The sequence below is a fragment of the Protopterus annectens genome, chromosome 2.part0 (genome assembly GCF_019279795.1).
Source record: "Protopterus annectens isolate FY-2018-M chromosome 2.part0, PAN1.0, whole genome shotgun sequence".
Lineage (NCBI taxonomy): Eukaryota > Metazoa > Chordata > Ceratodontiformes > Protopteridae > Protopterus > Protopterus annectens.
The window spans coordinates 1708733563-1708753755 of NC_056728.1; the positions used below are offsets into that span (position 1 = coordinate 1708733563).

General features: G+C 41.1%; 1 protein-coding gene across 1 annotated transcript in view; it reads right to left on the minus strand.

The window, feature by feature from the left end:
• MIB2 (MIB E3 ubiquitin protein ligase 2) overlaps positions 1-20193 on the minus strand; it is a 1775226-nt gene that overhangs the window by 83851 nt on the left and 1671182 nt on the right. Inside the window, 1 exon segment of the mRNA XM_044061758.1 lies at positions 6519-6703. Within this exon segment, the coding sequence (XP_043917693.1) occupies positions 6519-6703 (185 nt within the window).

The window sequence follows — 20193 nt, forward strand, 5'->3', positions numbered from 1 at the left end:
CAGAAACATTGTGTATTATATTTTATTATTGCCCAACTGAAAATGAGAATCCGAAGTTACGTTATTTTAAATCAACTAATAATGCCAAATCCATTATTATGGTACACAAATTCCCATAAAGGCTAATATAGATCTCATAAAACCAAAAGGTTGGTTGACATTAGGGGGGGACCATTGCAACTACTCTTAGAAAAAGATGAATTAACATGGCAAATAAGAACTATGGCACATGTCTCTCCAGGTTTAAATGAATATGTGTCCATAATAAGTATTCTTAAATTATTGGCCATGAACAGATAAACACATTGAATAATGTAATATACATATATTATATATAAAACACAAAATATAAAATATAGAATATAAAATGTCACACATTAATCACAAATTTGATATAAGTAGATACACATATACACATTATTTATAATATAGCGATATCAAAGAGGTGTTAGTTTGCCTTTTTGTACTTTAGGGTAAGTATCTAAGCGCCCACTAAAAGATTATTAACACCAACAATAACAAATGTTAATAGTAGGGTACCATAGTTGTAAATAATTTTATAAGATATATATTAGCCTTTATGGGAATTTGTGTACCATAATAATGGATTTGGCATTATTAGTTGATTTTAAATAACGTAACTTCAGATTCTCATTTTCAGTTGGGCAATAATAAAATACAATACATGATGTTTCTGCTTAGTGTCTTAGCATAAAGGTAACACTTGAAAAATATTACATCTAGCACATTAGTACAAATGTTGACATTGATATTCAGAATATATTTAGTTTTCAATTAACATCTGTCACGGAAACTAAAAAAGTTGGGTATAGTCGACATGTGTTTAAGGACACTAATAAAAAGTTTATATTATCATATGAATATTTAACATGTTTATTACAATTTAAAAGTTTTTACTGCTGTAATTTTGCTCGTGTCTTGTTCTGTATGAAACGAGCGGAACTTTGCTGATGGCTCAGTTTGTGTTGTTTTGTGCATTACAGCACATATATTCTTATGTATTTTAGTTTAACTTTTTAAAATATTGCTCTTTAAGAGCAGATTAAGTGATCAATTTGATTGTTTAACTGATCTAACATTTGTATAAAAAGGGTTTTAATTGGTTTAATTAATGTCTGAAGAAGGTGAAGCACTGTCTCCACCGAAAGCGCTAACCTTATCAGTTTTTAATAAAAGTTTGGCCCCTTTTGGTTTCTTGCACGCTTAGTTTATTTCATTACCAATTCATGTGAAACAGAGCACCTCTATGATACTGTTCAAGAGGAATCTGGATGACTGGATGGGGCCTCGTAAATTCTTACCGAGGATAGCGCCCACAACCCTCCTGGACATGGGCAGTCATCACTAAATGCAGTCTTGGGTACTGACTAGCATTTTCATGGTATTATACTGGGATGAAACGACTAGGCTTAAAATGACCTCTGGGTTAATATTCTAATAATCTCCTATGATCAAAAGAAATGTGTCATCATTCCCTTTGGCATAAACAGTGTCCCTTCACACTATCAAATCAACAACAATACCCTAAGTAACCACGAAGTGGTAAGGGACCTGGGATCACAAACTGACTGCAACCTTAACTTCGACCACCATGTGCCTACTGTAGTAAGGAAGACTTTCTATGCAACACACCTGATTAGTAAAGGCATTGCCTTGAGAACAAAAAGATTATAACCCCTCTATACGCAGCACTAATCCGACTCACAACCGAGTATAGCGCCCTAGTATAAAGCCCTGCAACAACTGGAGAGACCTCAGAGGTTTCTGACAAAGAAGATCAAGGGGCTCCAGCATGTGCCTTACACAGACCAATTAAAGTCCCTGTCACCATACTCCATATCATATAGACTTCTTAGGGGAGACTTAAGCCTGGCCTACAGAGCAATCCAAGACCCAAACCTAATGAATTTGCTGTATATCTGTAAATCAAACGGGACAAGGACTACCCATTCCAGGGACCTAAATATGGCCTGCGAGCTAAACAGGAGGGACAGATTTATCTCCCAGCGACTGGCACATCTTTGGAACAGGCTACCAATTAATGTGAAACATTGCGTAAGAGGAACCAAGATGAGTGGATGGGTCAAGTATAAATTCTTACTGGGGACAGTGCCCACAATCCTTCTGGATATGGGCAGTCATCACTAAATGCAATCTTGGGTACTGACTAGGATTTTCATGGTATTATAGTGGGATGAAATAGCTAGGCTTAAAATGACCTCCAGGTCGATAGCCTAGTAATCTCCTATGATCATTTCACTCATCACCCCCATCTAACCGTTGGCCCTCTTATAGTCCTCAGCAGTCAATGACAGTAATCCATAAGGCTCTGAAGAAGCAAAGTGAATAAGGAAGCAATCACTAAGTGCCACATGCTAACAGTGCACCATCCATCCATCCACAACTATCTTTTTCCCATTTTTGTGCATGGAGCTGAGTTTCACATTAAAAGTAACCATCTAGAGCCAATATTCACACTATTGGGTGGCTAGCCTTGCCATTGTTGTATTTCCATACAACACAAAGACACATGCACTCAGGGTCTATATTACATAAATGAAGTTTCAAAACTTCGAATACCATATGGTCGACACCATATGATCAAAGTTCTGAAACTTTGAAACTATAAAAAACAAAAAAAACAAAAACAAAGTTAATTTAAAGTGTTTTAACAGGGGGGCTTCCCCCTGCACCCCCCACACACCCCGCACTTTGACAGAGAATGGAGCAGAAAGGGAAGATTTCCCTTTCCTATGCTGTAGCGCAATCTCGGAGTTGGTATATTTAAGTAGTGTGGGGGGGTGCAGGGGGGCTTCCCAGCACTTAAAGCATTTAGTTTTGTTTGTGTAGGAGTTTTTTTTTTGCTCTTTATAGTTTCAAAATTTTAGAACTTAGATCATATGGTGTCGACCATATGGTACTCGAAGTTCTGAAACTTCGTTTATGTAATATAGACCCATGCACTCATACCTGTGACCATTTTAGAGTATTTGGTCCACCTACTGCTGCATATTTTTGGAAATGCTGGAGGAAACCCGAGCACCTGGAGAAAAGCCATGCAAACACAGGGAGGACATGCAGACTACACAGTGAAGGCACCCAATGTCTGACTAAAATATTCCTTACGTAAGTGTGGGCCATGTCGTGATATCGTGCAGATCAAACACAGCTACATCCATATCAGTTCCAAGGACATAATTCCATACAGAATTACACAGGCACGCAACAATGACTTATCCCAGCTCCTCTCACAACTGGACATTTATTTATTTTTATTTATTTATTTATTTACATTTGTTGACCGGGAGTGTCCGACTGGACGTAGGTCCATTTTCAGCGCAGGCCCGGGTAGAAAAGCTCCACAGTTAAAATAAACAGACAGTAGTTACATTGGATTACATAGCGATTAACAATATAACATAGCAATTACTTACAACATATTTACAGTTGAAGAACATAGTACATCAGTAGACAACTAGAATCTTTATCTGTGAAGTACATAACAAACATTAACAAATGTTACAATAAGAGGTTCCTGCTGTACAATAAGTACTAGACTTATGAGCATCTGAGCTTGCTATAATCAAGGTAGTTAGTGGAGTGGAAAGAAAGGTAGTGGTTGGATGGGGTGGGTGATTTTAGAGTGGGAGTTGCAAGGGCATAGCCAGCATGTTTTTAGGTGCGCTTTTAGTAAAGTTTTGAAGTGGGTGCATGATGGAGGGGAGGTAATTGGGGGTGGAGGGGACTTCCATAATTTGGCTATGGTGCAAGAGAATAGTGCTTCACCAGCAGAGTTATTGGCTTTAGTGATCTGCAAGTGTTTTTTGTTGCTGGATCTTAGTGGTCTGGTGGTGCAATAGGGTTGGAGTAGATTCTGGAGGGATGGGACATCTAGTGGATGGTTTACTAGTTTGTGGGCGAGTGAGAGTTGATACCACTGAAGGAGGTGAGGGAGTTCAAGCCAGCACAGTTCAGCAAGTGAGAGACAGTGGTGACTACGGTAGGATGCCCCTGTGGCGAATTTGGCGATTTTGTTGTAGCAGGTCTCTAGCTTGTTTAGATCGCATTGCCTTAGGTTGGTATATATTGGAGAGACATAAAGTAAGGTGGAGATAAGGTGGGAATTTGCTATTGAAATCTTTGCTGCTTTGGTGAGAAGTTGCTTATTTCTGTATGACGCTCCTAGTTTTTTGTGGACTTTTTTTATGGTCATGGATATGTGAATGTCAAATTTTAGTTTATTGTCTGTTTCCACTCCTAGCAATTTGGTGTGTTCAGTTGGGTATATAGTGGTGTTGTCTTTTGCTGTGATGTTAAAGTGAGAGTTGTTTTGAGTATGCTTGGTGGGTTGGAAGATGAGTATTTTAGTTTTGTTTGGGTTGGGTATTAATTGGGCATCGGATAACCAAGTTTCAACAGAGGAAAAGGCTTCCTGTGTGACTTTTTGCAGTTTGGGTAGGGACTGGGCTGAGCAGATGATGGTTGAGTCATCTGCGTATTGTATGAGTGTGCCATGTTTGGTGGCAGAGGCTACATTATTGGTGAAAACAGAGAAGAGTAGGGGTCCAAGGACATAACAGAAGGATGCCTGCAAAGCCTCTTCAGATGTGCTGCCAGACGGACCCTCACCGGCCTCCAACATGGTTACTGCAGAGAAATCTGACAACACAGCCAGGTGAGCCTATGCGTTTGTAACAACCTCGGGAGAAACACCTGGCAGAGGCTGGACAGCAGAAGATTCCAGTCATACCCTTTTCACCTTCTTCTTCCCTAACAGCTGACCCTCGGGGCAGGAGATTCCTTCCATTGTATCTTTAGCGAGAAGCTTAAGATGCTTTTTCTCAAGATACAAGGAAAGGGAAGAAAGTCTAATGTGCAGGGTTTTCAGGATGAACACCGGACAGAACAGGTCGTATGGTCATGCGAAGTTCCTAGACAAAAAAGACACTTATCACGGGGGTCTTTATGGGGAATCTGTCTCCCAACTGGCATTTACCCATCCTGGATGACATTAACCCCCCATGCAGCACAAAATAAGACAAGAAAAATACAAAATCCCAATGAGGCACTTATCTGTAACTGCAAAGAAGTCAGCAAACAGACGAATGTAGACACTGGAGAACAAAAATGCATTCAACTGGCAAAACACGGATGCAGGTAAACAGACCAATAGTTTAAAGATACGTTTGGCTGGAGGCAAAGAAGTTCCAACTATGGTAAGCCTGAAGCTTTATGCCCTACATTAAGCAAGGAGCATTTGGGTGACATTCGGCATACCTTTAAAGTAACAGGAGTCTTTGGTATACTGGCTGGATATCAGGCTTACACTACCACAGTAGGGAATCCCATAAGTTAAGAATACTGCAGCAGTGACTGCAAGGACATCAATAAATCATGGTTGTAGATCTTGTGTTATAGTCAAATGTATTTTTGATTTTATTCATTAGCAATTCACCCCCATGACAAAAAGTAGTACATTGTTGTAACTCTTAAGGGCTTCCAACACTGCACTCATGGGGTAGGAAGAGAGAGGTGCTAAGGAAGCACTCAGAGATGCAGCAGCCCCATCTCCATTTCCAAAAGCAATGTTTAAATAAATATGTGCATACTCTATTTTTCAGACTATGGACCAGGTATGGCAAGCAGTCAACCATGCCCAGAATGTTATTACCACTACAGCATTCCAAAATGCTACACCATCAAGTGTAGTACATTGTTATGACAATGATACTACACACCTTAAATGAGCTCCAGAGTTGTAGTACTACTCCCTAGTAACACAAAACAACACAAAATGGTGTCATACAACAAAACATTCAAGATGCCCGGTCACAGTTTTCTGCAGAACTCCCTCATGCTTACATAAAACCTGCTCTTCACACCGCATGATAGAACTACAACAAATGCATTTAAGAACAGATAATAGGCTGAATCAGAAGGCACACAACTGCTGTAAATTTCTGGGATCTAATGCATCCATTTCTGCAAAGGTTTCAGTTGAAAGAATAAATACCTTACATGCACTTTATGCACTTTTCAAGATCATTTTTAATTACAGAAGAGTGTCACCTATTTTCTACATGTCTGCTTTACATCTACCTCAGTGACTGGCTCCTAGAATTACTGGTATTCAACAATTCTCCAGGCACACAACTGTTGCTGTCTACCATACTTCATATTCATACACATCTAACATACAGCAGCATGCAGGCATGCATACAGCAGCACATGTCCCAACTCAGAGATGAGAAAATCCCTCACTGCTTTCACCTCATCTCCAGCAGGTAGCAGTCATAAACCTAGGCTCAGTAGTACCTCATCAGGGGGGTAAGAACACCTGCGCTTTGGATGTTCAGCCTGCATAGATTCTAACAGACTAGACTGCTCTTTAAACTAGTCACAAGTAGCCATACCACAGCACAACTTCCACATATAGCAGCTCTCCTAAATGTTAAAGGTGATAACTTTCCAAAAAAAAATGGTACTAGCATACCCACCTTCACATACAATACTATGCTGGCATGGAAAGAAAAGGACCAGCAAACTCAGCTCAGAGCACACCAGACACTCAACCAAGGATCCATTTGGTGGTGTGGCAAGGTTGGTCATGGTATTTGGTGTTGTATGAACTCTACGCAGACCAGAACTAACAGAAGGATGATCTGTGTGGATCTCAGAGCTCCTGTAGTGAAAACAGAAAAGCAGTCATAATCAAGTAAAGAAAACAGCACAGTGGCGCTGTAAGTTATAATTGACAGTTTCTAATTGCAGTTTATTATTAAATTATTTCAGGACATTTAGAATTCACTGTTCTTATTAGTCAAAACATAGGCACACATGGGGACAATATCATACATACTGTATAATACAGTTCCTAAGATGACACCTGAAAAAACAGTGTAACAGAATCTCTAGTCAAATAAACACTCCCAAAAAAACATAAATACAAAGTATAGCATTAACTGCTTATTTTCCAATTCACACACATATAACAAAACAAATTGTAAAAAGAGGTTACTCAGATTTAAACAAAACAAAAAACAATGTAAGTAACTTAAAAAAATTCTACCACTGACATTTCTCAAAATGCATTACTTATATCAGGCATGCTACCACCATAAATATAGAAATGGCGACAAACACGACAGGTACCTACAAAGATTTTCATGAAGTAATGGTTACATGGTGCAGTAAGATGAAGCCCATCCCATACTTTCAATGACAAGGTTGTGAGAAAGTGGCCCCGAGGCTACATTAGGCTGTTAGGACAATGAGAGTGGCCTGCTGATGTGTCTTCCATCTCAGTGAACGGTGCGAGCCAAATACTACAGTTACAGCATCTCCTAGTGCAAGTTGCTGTAAAAAAGCAAGGCTATAGGTGCATACAGCATGTTACAGGCAGTAACGATATGCCACACACACACACACACACACACACAAACAAACAGCAGCATTGTGTGCAAAGATCATGGCCTAGCTGATCCAGCCTTGCAAGAGACAAAACCAGTTAAACACACTCCTTGAAAATCCATTTTAGGTGTGAAAGGTGACCAACTGGTATCTGGCTGTCATTCTTCACTATCCGGCAACAAGATGGTTCAGGAATGAGGATTAGCATTTAATGGAAACAGAAGACAGCCAAACAGGGTAACGTGGGGTATGACACTGGTAGGACAAGAAGAAAATACAGACAAGTGGGGCACCAAGTCTCCTAAAATGTTACAGCCATAAAATGCTTTCAGGTACTAACTGAAGGACTGTCTCCTTCTGCCAACAGTCCATTACTGCATCTTAAGAACCATCACTGAAAGGAATGTAGTGTGAAGGGAGAAGTGAAAGGATGGGAAAAAAGTTTCATGTACACATACTATTTTCTCTTTTTGGAATCCATCTTGTTTCAGGCTGGATGCGGACAGGTTGGGCCTATCTTTAGTTCTTTTTTTTTTTTTTAAACTGCCAATGTGGATATTGCTAGCATGAACATTGCCAGAGTAGAAAGTTCAAACATGGAAGATCAGAACTTGTGCCTAAGAAGGAAAGGTGCAGATAAGCGTTCTGCAGATTCTTAACAAGCAAAATAATACAAAGGAGTATTGTTTTAACTGGTCAGTGGCTATAGTATAATAAATATAAAATGTTCATCCTAGAAGCATTTACAATATAAAGAATAAGGTTTTTTGTGTTTCAGAAGACATGACTTTGATTGCTTAGCCTCCTATGTACGTGTTCTTTACAATAAAAGAAATTATTCAACTTTGCTAAATTGTGTTGCATGAAATTATTTTTTACCTTAACAGTAGCATCACATAAAACACAAGTTCTCTGGTAATCACAAGTAGCAGTCCAGTTTGAAAACTCTGCAGCATCACACTTTCTAATATAGCCAACATAATTCTTCAACCCTGCAGTCAGACTGGTAAAAATGAATCTCCACTATTTCCTCCTCCTTAATCTACTACAGCTTTATTTTCATTAAATTATCTTCCCAACAAATGAAGATCGAGGCAAGATTATAAATGCCACTCCAGGGAAGCTCCAAAAAAAAAAACTGTCAAGCTAGCCAATGTCTGTACTCTTCCCAAAAATCGCTACCTCATTGCTTAAGCACTCAATAGCTCTGGTTAGGGATATCCAAAGTCATTATCATTGATACATATACCACTACATAACTAATTACCTCATGCTGCTAAATGCTACGAGTCATACCATGAAACTACACTCATTGCAAGCATTGCTCACTGGGTCACATTCACGTTGTCAAACTTTTATAAGTTCGAACGTCATATGGTCGAAACCATATGTTTGAACTTGTAAAACTTAGAACGTTTCAACGAAGATCTCCGTAAGGGAAACTTTCCCTTTCCTGCAATGTGGCGCGATCTCAGAGTTGGTATATTTAAGTAGCAGTGGGTGTGGGGGTGCGCCCCCCCATGTGGGGGGTGCAGGGATGCTTGCCCCCCCCTCCTTACAACCTTGAGGTAAGTTTTTTGTGTTTTTTTAATAACGTTTTCGAACTTTTAAAGTTTGAACATATGGTGTTCGAACTTTTAAAAGTTCGATAACGTGATACAGACCTTTGCTCACCCTGGAGGATGCCGACATTTGTGCAGTCACTGAAACCTGGTTCAGAGTTGCGGAGAGCACCCTAGCCTTACCAGGTTATTCATCCTACCTTACTTTCAAACCCCAAACGGAGGGCTACAAAGCCAAAGGAGGTGGAGTTTCAATAGTTATCAAAGACATACACACCTCCAGGATGGTCAAACGGTATGATGCACAGGAGACACTCCAAGTGCAGTTAACTGTTGACAAAACACCTATTCAAATCATAGCTAGTTACAGACCTCCAACCATGACTCAGGATGCCCACTCCACCTACCTGGACTTACTTGAATCTATCAAGACTCTACCCTCTACCCTGATCCTGGGTGACTTTAACTACCCAACCATAGAGTGGAAGACCTAGCCCAAACATGAATGCCCAGAGATTCCTTGATTTTGTCAATGCCAATGCGTTGGATCAGCTGGTCAACACCCCCATGAGAGGTGAAAATATCCTGGACCTGGTATGAACCAACATGAGTAGCCACTGTAGGACCCCCTACAGTGTCATCCTCCTTGGTAAGATCTGATCATAAAGTGATCACTTTCGAAATCACCATCTCCCCTGATGCCACCGCCCCTTGTCAGGGTTAAAAAAAACTTTTCCAACGCTGACTACAATCTCCTAAGAGCAGGTATAAGCAGCTTCACAGCCACTATTCCTTCAGTTGGAACTAGCACTAATGTCCAAGCCTACACAAAAAAAAAAATATGAGCACCTACATAGCTGTACTGACTCAGCAACACCTGACAGGACCAAATAGTCTTCCTCAAGGAAGAGTAAACCTGTCTGGTGGACAGCAGCAATAAACAAACTCTATAATTAAAGGAATAAAATTGCTGTCCAGGACCAAGAAGGAGCAGATGCCAAGTTAGAAGCAATCTCTCCTTTGTCTAAACAAGCAAATAAGGTTACTGGTGAAATCCTCTAAGGATAACTGAGTTCAAATTGGCTATATCCACTAAGGACAATCACAAGCCCTTCTTCAAATACATCTGCAATCTCAAATGTAACACCCAAATCTCCTCTGAACTGGTGGTCAGGAACACCATATACACAAATGCCGTAGATCTAGCCAACCTACTGGCAGACAGGTTCAGCAAAAACTTCACCCCACTGTCCCCCCATCAGTAAACCAGGACATCCCAAGCACCTGCCCCCCCTCCCCTCATCACAAGGGAACAGGTCTTTACTGTCCTCTCAAAGGCAAAAAATACAGTCTCCATGGGACCCGACAACATCCCTCAATGCATCCTACATGAGCTCTCAGCTCCATTAGGCACCCTATTCAACCAAAGCCTGAGCACTGGCCTTGTACCAGCCGAATGGAGGTCAGCCACTGTCATGCCTCTACACAAAATTGGAGTGTCCACTGACCCAGGCAATTACAGGCCCTTCAGCCTAACTAGCCTGATCAGCAAAGTCATGGAACGCATTATCATGGACCTTATAAAGAAGGACATTGGCAACCTCCAAACGCTTGACCGTATACAGTTTGGTTTTGTCAAAGGGAGATCATGCCTATTAAACTTGTCCAACTTCTTCGAAACAGTCATCACAGCCATGAACGAGGGGAAGACAGTGCACACTGCCTACCTTGACCTAGCCAAAGTCTTCGACACTATTCCCCACTCGGGCATAACAGATAAACTCTCCCAGCTAGGCAGCAACCTGTATGTTACCAGACTGGTAGCTAATTGGCTCTCTAATAGAACCCACTCAGTCAAAACAGGGGAAGCCATCTCTAGTAGTGGACCTGTAACAAGCGCTTTACCCCATGGATTGGTCTTGGGGTCTCTACTGTTTGGGATATACTTTTCTGAGGTGCAAACCAAAACCAGTGGTCTGTGGCTGACCAAGTTTGCAGATGACTGCAAGCTGGGCACTGTCTTAAATTCCTCTAGTGATGTGAACATGCTCCAAGAGGGCCTTACCCAAACTAATGACTGGTGCCAGGAGCATGGCCTCAAACTGAATGCCAAGAAATGCATCATTATCCCCTATAGGCATCCCCAGTAATTATCACATTAATAACAATTTGCTAAGCATGCAAGCAGTCGTGAGGGACTTGGGCACCCAGACTGATAGCAACCTGACTTTTGACCACCACGTAGGCTCCGTTGTACGGAAGGTTTCTACATGGCCCACCTCACAGTAAGGGTATTTCATCCAGGAATAAGGAGGTCATAACATCACTGTACCCCTCCCTTATCAGACCCATTATCAAGTACAATACCTCCTTCGGCATGTACCTTGCCAAGCACCTGCAGCAGCTGACGAGACCACAGAGGTTCCTGACTAGGAAAATCCAGGGTCTCAAACACCTGTCCTAGACAGACAGGCTAAAAGCCTTGTCCCTCTACTCAGTCTCGTACAGATTGCTCAGAGGTGACCTGTGTCTGGCATACAAGGCCATCTTAGACCCAGCCTTGATGGAGTTGCTGCATATCCATAAGTCAAAGTTCACTCGGGCAACCTACACACAAGGCCTCAACCTGGTCTGTGACATTAATATAACTTGTTGGTGGGATAGATTTGTGCCCCAGAGACTCCCCGTCTGTGGAATGGACTCCCTTCTCTATGTTACGCAGAGTACCTCTCTAGCCCTCTTTAGCAGGAACCTGAACGACTGGATGGGAAACAGAAAATACACCCCTGGGATCCCACCTGTGTCCCTGCTGGACAGGGGAAGCAGGTACTGACCTTGTGGGGACATGTGCGAAATTCTTGGCTAGGTTTATAAGAGCCTCTGGGCCAATAGCCTAGTATCAGCCTATGAACCTATAATCCAATACAACTCCATGGTTAAATCACTTAACTCTTGACACCCAAAATGATAACTGTGCAGAGGAAGACGGCATCCTTTATTGGATACTATCATAACAGATAACAAATGTCAATGCCTGTGGAATACCAATAAGCAGTGTGACTGACCATCCTGCTACCTTCATGTATTCCCTCTGCAGACAAATACATTCATTCTAGAAAGATTAATAATATTGACAATAACATTGTCAATAAATGTATACCCTCTATTGGCTTGTCACTAAATGATTAGCCCCAAACCCTGAACAATGCCATAAGTACATGAGCTCCACAACATTTTGAGAGATTAAAAATATGGAAAATATTTTATGTTCAAACATCCTCTGATCACTACAGATGTCTAAGAAACCAATAATCTTTTTTTTCATATTGCATTCTTATAACTGAAAGTAAGCAAAATTCTTCAGTCTCTGTAAAATCACTCTAGTCTATAGTTAGCAAACTACTAAATACTAGTGTATAATCATGGCCTGTGACCCTCTCCACTACCACCACCAGTTGTAATATATGACAAAGAACATTTTTTTTTTTAAGAATACTTCAATAATGCTCTCTTTGAGGGCATACTGTAGCTGTTAAAGGAGGCAAAGAAACTTGTTTCTAGAAAATTTTATTCAGCCAAATGCAAGATATTTTCTTGTTGGTGCCATATTTAGAACAAAAAAAGACTTAAAATGGAAGCTCATTTTGTTCTCCATTACCTGTGTGAATTACTGAAATTTGGCCCTTTTTATTCAACTATCAACATTCATCTTTCAGCCATTTCTGCCTATCTGCCTTTAGCACCCCCTTTTTTCTTCATCTCAAGTAAAACAGTTTTTGAAAGGGGGACTACATACTCACCCACCTAGAAAACAGGAGTCTCTGCCTTGGGATCTTAACTTTGTACTAGAAAAAAAAAATACACTTTTTCCTTTTGAACCAGCTTATGAGCCAGTGTAACTCATTGCTCTGACTTCATCTAGGATAGTGAGTTGCAAACTCTTACAGTGATTCAACCTTGCATTACTTTTCATAAGGACAGGGTATCCTTGAGAATAAAAAAAAAATCATATAATAATTCACTAAACCAGTCTGTTTACCCCCTGCCTTCTTCCTTGACCCTAAAAAATAAGGGAGAGAAAATCTTGTATACTTTGGATATCCACAGACAACTCTGATACTACATTAACAAGACAAAGGACTTCGGAACTTCCAATCAGCTTATCATTGCCAGTCCCTAAACAGTCTATTTCCAAATGGTTATCCAGCAGTACCCAATTTAGTTATTCTTATCATAGAATGGTCAATCCCTTCAAAGTCAAAATCCACTCTTCTAGAGCTTTTTGGAAATATTCTACAGGCAGCAACTTGGTTACCTGTACAGACTTTCACTAAGCATTATAAAACGGACTCCTTCTCCAGATCAAGGGCAGGTTTTGTTAGGACTAATCTCCAAGGGCTCCTGGACTCTAGTCCTCCGTCTTCTCCCTCACTGCCCGAGAGTTTGCATTCATTTCCTGTAGCTTAGACTACCGCAACAATGATCTAATGATAAACATAGTACAGTTCAAGTTAACTTACCACAACAAGATTTTTGAACAGATTGCTGTTGCAGTATTAACATCTTCCCCTCCTTCATGCCCCTATTTTTCTTCTGGTGTTTTTTTTTTTTTTTGCCATTATTCTTTTACCTTATCTATCTGCCAGAGCGGGATTCTCTCCCTCCACCCTTGCCTGTTCTCCCCATTCTCCTAGCATAACACAGTATCAGAGGGCTGTAGCCTTAATTCCAGAGAGTTCTGAACTTTGGTGCCCATACATCAGTGTTCATACCAGCATGCTCTTATGCCTCCTTGGACATCTGGGTGCAACGAAGATACCTTAAAGCCTAATTCTTTGTGGGACATGTCCTACACAGCTTAGGCGACTGCAACAGTGAACTAATGATGGACATCTAATGTGTCATCCCTGTGAAACCATCTATGCATAGAGTCTTGTGCACCAACCAAAGTTTTGGGGCACACTGGTGTGAAATCTCTGTCACTCTTCTCGGGGACGGAGTGACTGCTGATTAAATTTTGCCTGGAATGAATTAAGGTAGATGGGAAAAGAACCCAAATGCTATGATCGCTGTGACAGTGACCTTCCTGTAGAAGACAATGCAGTTATCAGGTAAGCAAAAGCTATTACTAAAGTTTCTGTGCTAGCCTTGTGAAGGTTGCCAGTGGAAACAATGTTGACATGGAGGACAGCTCTTGCTTTCCAAAGGCTGGACAGTGTATGACCTCTTGATGCATGAAGGAAAAGCAAAGGCACAATAGGGATGACAACTCCTGAAAACTGACCAGGCATTAAAAGAAAAAAATAATTCATCGGTTAAGGCCGTTTCGAGTCCCTTGAAACAGTGATCAAAACAGCCACCGTCATGAATTTAAAACTTGCATCAGTACTGCAGAGCTACTCAGGCTACAAGACTAAGGGAGACACAACATCTTAACAGCGTCCCATGTTGTCCATGTATCCTATCCTTCCTTACACAGTTACAGTGGTACAGACACCCAGTGTCTCCCCCTCCAAGAACCAGACACTAATAAGGCTAACAATGACAAGTAAGGGAAAAGGTGTCAGTCTCAATGAGGGAACTGTGTATGTTTACTGTGTGTGCTTCTGTTCCCAAAGCAAGACTTTAGTGGGATTACAAACGTTTAGGAGATCATATCTCACTTACAGATTAGGTGGACAAGGACAAGTACTACTCGGAGTTAATTACATACCATGTTGTCTGTACAGTTTAATTTAAGTAGTGGTACTCTTTATGAAAGCCTTAGAATGTAGCACATCAAAGGTTTATGAACTAATTAAGACAGTCCTATAGAGGGTCCTACAATGATAGTGTAGGCAGAATATCAGCAAGACTGCGGGGCAAAGAGTCTAAAGAATTTACTGAGAAGAAAATATTATTACAGGCTGGATACTACAAAAGTCAGTGGGTTGTCAATCTTTTTAAATGTATGTACTGGTGACATTTCAGCAGTTCTAGAATTAAAAGTATACCTCATTCCTTATGACACAAAGTTATACAAGAGGTTCAATAAAAAGGAAATGACAACATTGCTGGGAAAATCTACAATATAACAGCTTAACACTCTCATGTAAAAAATGGAAAACTTTATTTGAGAAACCATGCAAAGGGAAACAGTATGGGAATGGAGGGAAAGTAGTTTGCAAACCAGTGCTATTAACATAAACAGAAATGGATCCAAGGTTGTCAAATATGATGACCTAAAGGACAACATGCAATATGAGAGAGCACCAAGGAAGCTTGGTGGAAACATTCTGTGTTCAGGGAGAAGTGAAAAGTGTCCTAGAGAGAAAGCATGAAGCTGTTTTACACAAGGTTGGTATGCCTTCACTCTTGCACATACAAACATACACCTAGAGTTCTTCAGGTCTGAAGAAGTTTAACATTGTTTTAAACAAAGGCGCTAACCATTTTATTATTATTTTCTGTGTTATTAAAGTGCTTGGTGATTTTTACGTGAGTTTGGCACTCGTGCATTTGGACAGCTTTTGAGGGTCCAGATTTATTTTTGCAATTCCAGTTTCAGCTTCGTTGGTCCAGTTTGTTGTTTCTTCTATACACCTAGAGTATTAAAAACAGTTCTGCAGACCTCATTAGTGCAACAAAATAGTCTGGAGAGGCAACAGAAGGACACCAGAAGCTGACCACAGCCCAACCCAAAAGTCACAAAAGGAATCTCAGATTCTTATCGTAAACAGATCATGTGACAGGTATGGTTTAGCACCTCAAGAAAATAAAATATTTGAGTGGTTTAGCACCTCAAGAGAATCAAAAGTTTGAGCTGTGCACTTTCAAAAAAGTGAGGAAAAAGATAAAGATATAATGGGGACTATTCAGGGAGCAAACAATAAAGTATTTGTTTTCAGGGAAAGGATGACTGGTGGGTGGAATGGCATAAATGAAACAAAAGTGAGTGAAGGCAAAAGCAGTGAGGGAAATTCAAGAAGGCATGGTGTGGGCTTAAGGAATTATTACAGGAGTGATCAAAATGAAGAGACACGGAGGTAATTGTTATCTGTTGTCAAAGTGCATCTTTTTATATCCTACTTGCATCTCAGTCTTTTGAGTTTTCTTTTCCTTTTTTACTTCCAATACAGATGGAATGTGATTCCTTACTTAACTGTTGTCTTTACATTCACTAAGGTGTTTGCCTGATCCACTGAGAGGTTTCCTGCACATTTTCTGCAATCTATACAGCCACATCTGTTGAGTAGAACCAGTCTGGCAGCAGTTATACCTCTACAGTGAAGTACCATTATACCACACGCAACATCGAGCGGCAAGTGGAGTGAGTATTCAGCCAGCTGCCCTTAGCCTTAACGATCATGAGCACAGTAAGGGCAACCTACTAACATGTCTCTGGCTTGTCCTTATCTCCTACAGCACTGGACTTTGAAGTTATTCTGTACCTTCCTCTGTGAAACCAGAAATGGCAAAATGTGAGAAGTCCAGAGAACTGATGAATACTCAAAGAAACAAGGCCTAAAATGTGTCTTTCCTCAGGGTTTCCCACAAGAATGCATGCTTGGTCTTCTACATGTGGTCCTACAAGAAGGAAGATGAAACTAGAATAAAGTATGATGTAAGAAAGAAACAAAACTATAAACAGCTTTGTGATCCCCCTGTAGACAAGCACATGAAAATGCTACAGAAGAATAATGCTCAAGAAAAAAAAAGGTTGTGTGTACTCTTCATAACTATGTGTCTGTGTTGTCTGTCTCCATCCTTCCTTAGCCAGTGGGGTCTCGGATCTGACTTCAACCACTACTAAAGACTTGGCTATGTAGCTCAAGCTCCTCCTCTGACCTCCAGTCTTCCAGTCTACTAAGAATTACCTCAGACTGAGTTTGCCCTCCCTTCAGCCTACACACTGTCTACAGCAGCTAAAAAGTGAAAAAAAATACACTAAAAAACTGTAATAACATCCCAGTAATAACTGCATACAGGAAGGAGAAGAAAGAGGAAAGAGCTGGAGCTCATCGACAGTCACGTAATAAAACAGTCCTCGAGTCGAATCAGGAGACCAGGAAATAAATAAAAGTTTTAAGTAGGAACGGGGTTGGAGGGTGGAAAGCTGAGGAAGGACAAAAACAGACAACACAAATGCATAGTTATGGTGAGTACATATCTTTTGTATCTGATGATGTCTTTTTCGTCCATTCCTCAATCAATGGGGCAGAGTCCCCAGCTCGAGAAACCCCAGGGTGGTCCTCAAGGAAAGATATCCTGGAGTACAATGGAGGCAAATGTTGCTTTTTCTAGAAAGAATGTCCAATTTGCAGTAAGCAATGAAAAGTATGAATGTTAAACCAAGTGGTTGCTCAGCAAATGTCATCTATAGAAGCTCTAAGTCAGAAGGCAGAGATGTGGCCACAGATCTAGTGGAATGAGCCTTAAGAGATAAGGAAATGTCAATTCATTTTCCATATAGACAAAAGAAATGCAATCAGTGAGCCACTTAGTTAGTCACCTTTCAACAGATTTATCCAGTTTGACTTTCAAAAAAGAAATAAACAGCTGGTCTGATTTTCTGAAATACTTTGCTCTGTGAATATAGAATTAAAGTTGTCTATGCACATCTAAAAGGGGAAGCATGTATTCTCCCTTGTTGAAAAAATTTGGAAAGACAACATGAAGGTTAACAGACTGGTTCATAGCTGTTTCTGAAGCCACTTTAGTTACAATGGATTAATATGGGCAGACAATCTGTCCTTGTGAAAAATATGGTGGCTTAGAAAAGAAGGCCTGGAGTTCTAACACTTGTCTGGCCAATGTGATCACAACCAGAAAAACAGTTTTCCAAGGCAAAAACTTTAATTCCACCTGTCGAGTCAGGGCTTGAAGAAGTGTATTTAAATCCCAGGGTGGAGTAGGGTCCTTAAAAGGGGGCTGGAGTAAAAAGGTACCTTTAAGAAAGGCTTTACATAATCTAGATGAAGCCAAGGAGGAATGACCATGTCCTACATGAAAATCTGAGATGGTTGCAAGTTGAATCTTTACAGTAGAATAACTAGCACCACTGTTAAATGTGGAAGCAAGAAAATCCAGAAAAGCTGAAATGGGTGCTGAAAAGGGGTCTAATTGTCTCTGGATAGCCCAAATGGGAGATTTTTTCCATTTACTTTTATACACCTTTCTAGTAGTATCCTTCTGAGAGGATATGAGAATGTGTTTGACCAAAGAGGAAAACCTGGATTGTCTAACCATCATTTAAAGTGGAGAAACCATGCGGTCAACTTGAGAGTCTGAATGCCCAGGTGAGTTATTCCTGATGGGTGAGAAAGGAGTTCCTGGTTTGGATCCAACACTCAAGGAGGATGCACCAAGATGAGGCCACAAGAAGGGAAACCATACTTGTCGAGGCTAGAATGGAACAATGAGGATTACTTTGCACTTCCAGTAAGACACTTTCTGTAGAGATTTGGGACTCAGACTCAGATGGGTGGGAGGAAACGTGTACAGGACCACGGGAGGGGGGGGGGCAATTGTGAACTAGCGACTCTCCCTGTGGAAGGATCAGGGCAAAGTATCTGCTGCATCTAGAGTTAAGAGAAGAAGCAAAGAGATCATAGCATGACTGGCCCCATTGACAGAAAACAGTGGGTGGCGCACTGGTGCAGCGATTACCATTGTTGCCACAAAGCAAGAGGTTCTCTGGTTTAATTCTCGGCTGGGGTGCCTTCTGTGCAGAGTCTGCATGCTGTCCCTGCGTTCGTGTGAATTTCCTCTGGGTGCTCTAGTTTCCTCCCACACTTCAAAGGACATGCATCTGGAGTGTTTCTCCCCAGGCCTCCACAGAAAATGGGCTATGTCCCAGTCAGTCTTTCCTGGTAAACAAATGTTAAATAAACAAAAAAATCATTTCTGCCACCCCAGGGTTGAGAGATCACTTGTGAGGGAGTAAGATGGACCTGCTCAGTTCGTCTGCTAGCACACTGGACTTCCCCGAAATATGCATTGCCAAAAAAAGTATCTGGAAGAGATTGTCCACTTCCAAACTCTCATTGCTTCTCATCATAGGGGATAGGACCTGATTTACCCTTGCTTGTTGATGTACCGGACTACCGACATATTGTCTGTCTGGATGGCAATCATCCCTGAAGGGAGAGCATCTTGAAATGCCTACAGTGCTAACAGGACTGCTCTCATTTCCAGGATATTGATGTGAAGATTGACCTTCAATTGGGACCAAGTGCCTTGGACAATCCTTCCCAAGAAATGCCCCCTTCCCACCCTAGTTGGTAGGTGTCTGTATTCACTGTGGCTGTGGGTGGTGGAAGGATAAAACGGTGTCTTTTGCATTGATCCACCAGGTAATATGTTCCTTGCAAATTCTTGTAATCTATACTGGGGCAGACAGGAACTGTCATGTTACGCACCATTATAGTGCAAACGGCCATTGTAGTACTCTCATCTAATATCTTGCTAGGGTTACTAGAGTTATGGAATCTGCTTTAAATCCCAGGAGTCGTACAACCAACCTTGCTGGTGGGGAAGGAAGAAAGAGGATGTGGAATACTTGACTCAGTAAGGTATTTATTCCTGAGTGAGATAAGCTTATGATTTGAGTTGCCATGTTCAGACGAGCACTAATGAACTCCAGGACTTGAGTATGGGACAGTTGAGACTTGGTGATGTTCATTCACTGTGACACCCAGATGAAGACATAGCTGGAGCAAGTAGTCCCTGGCTTGAATCAGTAGAGGCCTGGTGGGAAAAGACATGAGTCAGTCATCGAGGTATGACAACATCCCGAATCCCAGCAGTCTCAGCTGAGCTGTAACCACAGGCATGCATTTAGAGAACACCCTGGGGACTGTGGTGAGACCAAAGGGCAGGGCTTTGAGTTGACTCAGCTGGAAGTGAAGAAATCTCCTGCAGTGCCTTGTCTATTTTGATGTGATAGTACGCATCCCGGAGAGCCATCGAGTACATCCAATCATCCTTTCTCAAAAGCAGTAGAATGGACTGAATTATGACCATTTGGAATTTGGAACATTTGACATATTGGTTTATTTGCTGAGATCCAAGATAGGCCTTAGGTCCCCTTTTTTCTTTGGCACTAAAAAGAACCTTGGGTAAGTTCTGAATCTTTGTTGGTCGGGGGGGGGCATCTGGTGACTCTTTTGGCCAGCAGCTTTTCTGTTTCTGTAGCTGCTGCTTTTCTGATTAGGTGGAA